The following is a 2,815-nucleotide window of genomic DNA, read 5'->3' as shown; positions in this document are numbered from 1 at the left end:
AACTTGTTTGTGGGTCTGACCCACCATTATTTTTCAGGTGTTCGTTAGGAGTAGAGGTTGTTCATGCTGAGCGGGGATCAATCTACTTCATTCTTTCGATGCTACATAGAAGTTCCTTTATGATTCAGTTTCCTGATTTAGACAGTTATTGCTGTCATTTGTTTAGTTTGGATTTTCTAGGGGTCCACACAGTATGGATTCCCGAGTTGTATTTTGGAGGATCAGTTGTATCAGAAGAATTTATTAATTAATAGAAATATATTCTGAGGTTTATTATTAGATTATCATTTTAGTTTCTTGTCAGCATTTCATTTATTCTTCTTTATTCTTTTGTACTCTGTGTTCGTTAATTATCAATTTGTTTTGATATCCTCGGGTATTCGGGTGTGGGCCTGGCCAACCCGCATTCGGAAATCCGAGGGTATCACACAAGAGCAGCTAAGGATCTAGCTAAATGTATTTTATGGGAGGTTTTAGATGTGATGGGAGTTAATCTCCAAGACATATTGTAACTTTCCATTGCTTGCTAGTTTAGGTGTTTTAGTGTCATTTTCTAAGACTATGTTTTGTTTTAATGAGGGTATGCCCTCATTTATCTCCATGTATTATTTGTTTATATTCAATATACTTCTTTCATTTAGGGAAAAAAAAAAAAACATGTTAAGCAATGTGCTGAAAATTGTTATGTAACAATACTCACATTCACTAACATATGGTAAGGGATTGTTCCACTATGATTACTGCCACCTGCCTCTTCGGATTGAAGGGCTGCATTGCAATTCTGTAACACAATAATGAGAATTATTACGTATGCATAATTAATACAGAACTGGTATTACTTATGAAACTGAAAATAGTAAAGCGATAAAAGTACATGAACCTGAACTGTTTGTTTCGTTGATTTCGTCTTATTGCGACTCTTTTGCTCCATGGTCGGTTTTAACCTCTTAAATTTTCCTTTCTGTGTATCTTTACACTTGAGGCCATTGGGGATTTTGTCACTGTTTACGTTGCTCCCCAAATATTGGTTTTTGCCTTTACCACCAATATAAATTGTATTCCTCTCAGCAAACCTACGCCTACAACTTGATTGGGCAATTTTTTTTCCACTCCATGGCTTTCACTAACAAATCATTGTATCTGTCCTTATACTCCGATACAATGGATGAAATTTCTGTCAGAATACGACAAAGTACCATGTGCCGTCTCCTAACCTCAATTTTTGGATCAGCATCGATAATCACTTCACAGGAAAGATTTTCTTCCAAGCTGCCATCTCTAGCAGTTCTAGTCCACCTTTTAAATATATATCGACGAGGCAATGTATTGGCGAACATGGAGTCCTTTAAGATTTTCAAACTATGCCTGCACATAATATCCTTCCTTTCAAATTTACAACAAGAACATAACAATTCATCTTTTGATGTCCTCGTCACGTTGCGTTGCATCCCATCCTCACCAACGACTTTGTAAACACAGCCTCCATTGCCATCGATGGGACTACAACCAATGATCCTCTGACTGGCACCAGTTGCTAAGAACTTCTCCTGGAAAATATTAAATATAACATTTGTGTACAGGTGTACCGCCTCTACTAATATGTTACATTTTGTTTTCAGTTGAGGTAGTTTGTGGAGCAACCCATACTCAGCTACATACTCCTTGTAACGCTTATCGTGCAATGGCCTTTCAAAGTGTGTGAAGAAATCTAAAAGAATCAGCTGCCCGGATAAGTATGCCTTCAAGTAACCATTAAAGCTTTCACTCAATTGTGTGCGGTGGATACCCGCGGACCAGGCATGTTTAATAAATGCCATGGCCCATCTATGTTTCAAACCTAACAGATTTGTAAGCCACGTGTTACCAACAACACCATATTCTATTATCATTAAATTCCATTCCCTGGTAAATTCTTCCTCCTCCCTAATTTGAAACATTAATTTTGGTAACACCTTCTTAAAGCCTTGCGCACGTCTAAACAAGAACCCTAGATGCTTCTGTGCATTTTGCATTAGGTGCCAAGCACACCGATAATGTTTTGTCCCTAGCATCACCTGCAAAATTATTTTATGTAATATAACTACGTAATAACATGTACCACTGCCAACTACACAATGCAAAAGGAAATGCAAAGAGTGGAGATCTGAATTGAAATCACCTCCATTGTAGCATCTTGATCAGTGAAGATCGTCTTTGGTGCTTTACCGGACATTGCTTTCAAAAACGTTTGAAACAACCAAACAAACGACTCCGCAGTCTCGTCAAACATGAACGCTGCTCCAAACACAGCGATCTCCCGGTGATGATTCAACCCCAAGAAACTTCCAAATGGACGATTGCCGTGTACAACTTTGTATGTTGTGTCAAAACTTACAACATCTCCAAAATTGCAATAATCAACTATCATTTTTTAATCAGCCCAGAATATGTTAGTGATCATTTGATCGCTATCCAATTGGAATGCATAAAAGAAAGATGGATATTCACAAGACTGAGTCTTAAAATAATTCATTAGCCATGTTGCCGCTCCATATTCAAGCTTGGTTTGTCTTTGGGTCCTTATATGGTTTAGTAAATCCAACTTCATGTACCCGACTGATTCTTTTCCACCAGTTTGCCTTCCCATCAACTCATATGAATTGCGAGGGCTTATTCCTGAATCAGAAGCCAATTCCAAATCAATGGCCTGAACGCGGCTAATTCTACACTGGGATGGCAGCATGTGCATGCATTCATCAATCATCAATGGATGGTTGTGGCTTTCAACAAATTTTGTAACTTCCAACTTATGGGTATACTTGGAAACTTGTATAAG

The 2,815-nt window shown here is 38.0% G+C and overlaps 1 protein-coding gene across 1 annotated transcript; it reads right to left on the bottom strand.

Annotated features, from left to right (window-relative positions):
- Window positions 1-1,079: 1,079 nt before the first annotated feature.
- On the bottom strand, window positions 1,080-2,407 carry LOC132281177 (protein FAR-RED IMPAIRED RESPONSE 1-like). Its single transcript, XM_059782905.1, has 2 exons — window positions 2,159-2,407; window positions 1,080-2,054 (listed from the first exon to the last, which is right to left on the bottom strand). Exons 1-2 carry the CDS (start codon window positions 2,405-2,407, stop codon window positions 1,080-1,082), a joined length of 1,224 nt encoding a protein of 407 aa, XP_059638888.1.
- Window positions 2,408-2,815: the final 408 nt, after the last annotated feature.

The sequence above is a fragment of the Cornus florida genome, unplaced genomic scaffold (assembly GCF_030987335.1).
Source record: "Cornus florida cultivar Cherokee Brave unplaced genomic scaffold, ASM3098733v1 CherokeeBrave_3.0.0_Hap2_Chr11, whole genome shotgun sequence".
Classification (NCBI taxonomy): domain Eukaryota; kingdom Viridiplantae; phylum Streptophyta; class Magnoliopsida; order Cornales; family Cornaceae; genus Cornus; species Cornus florida.
The sequence above is the reverse complement of the archived record's forward strand: the minus strand, read 5'-3'. Positions and strand labels throughout refer to the sequence as shown.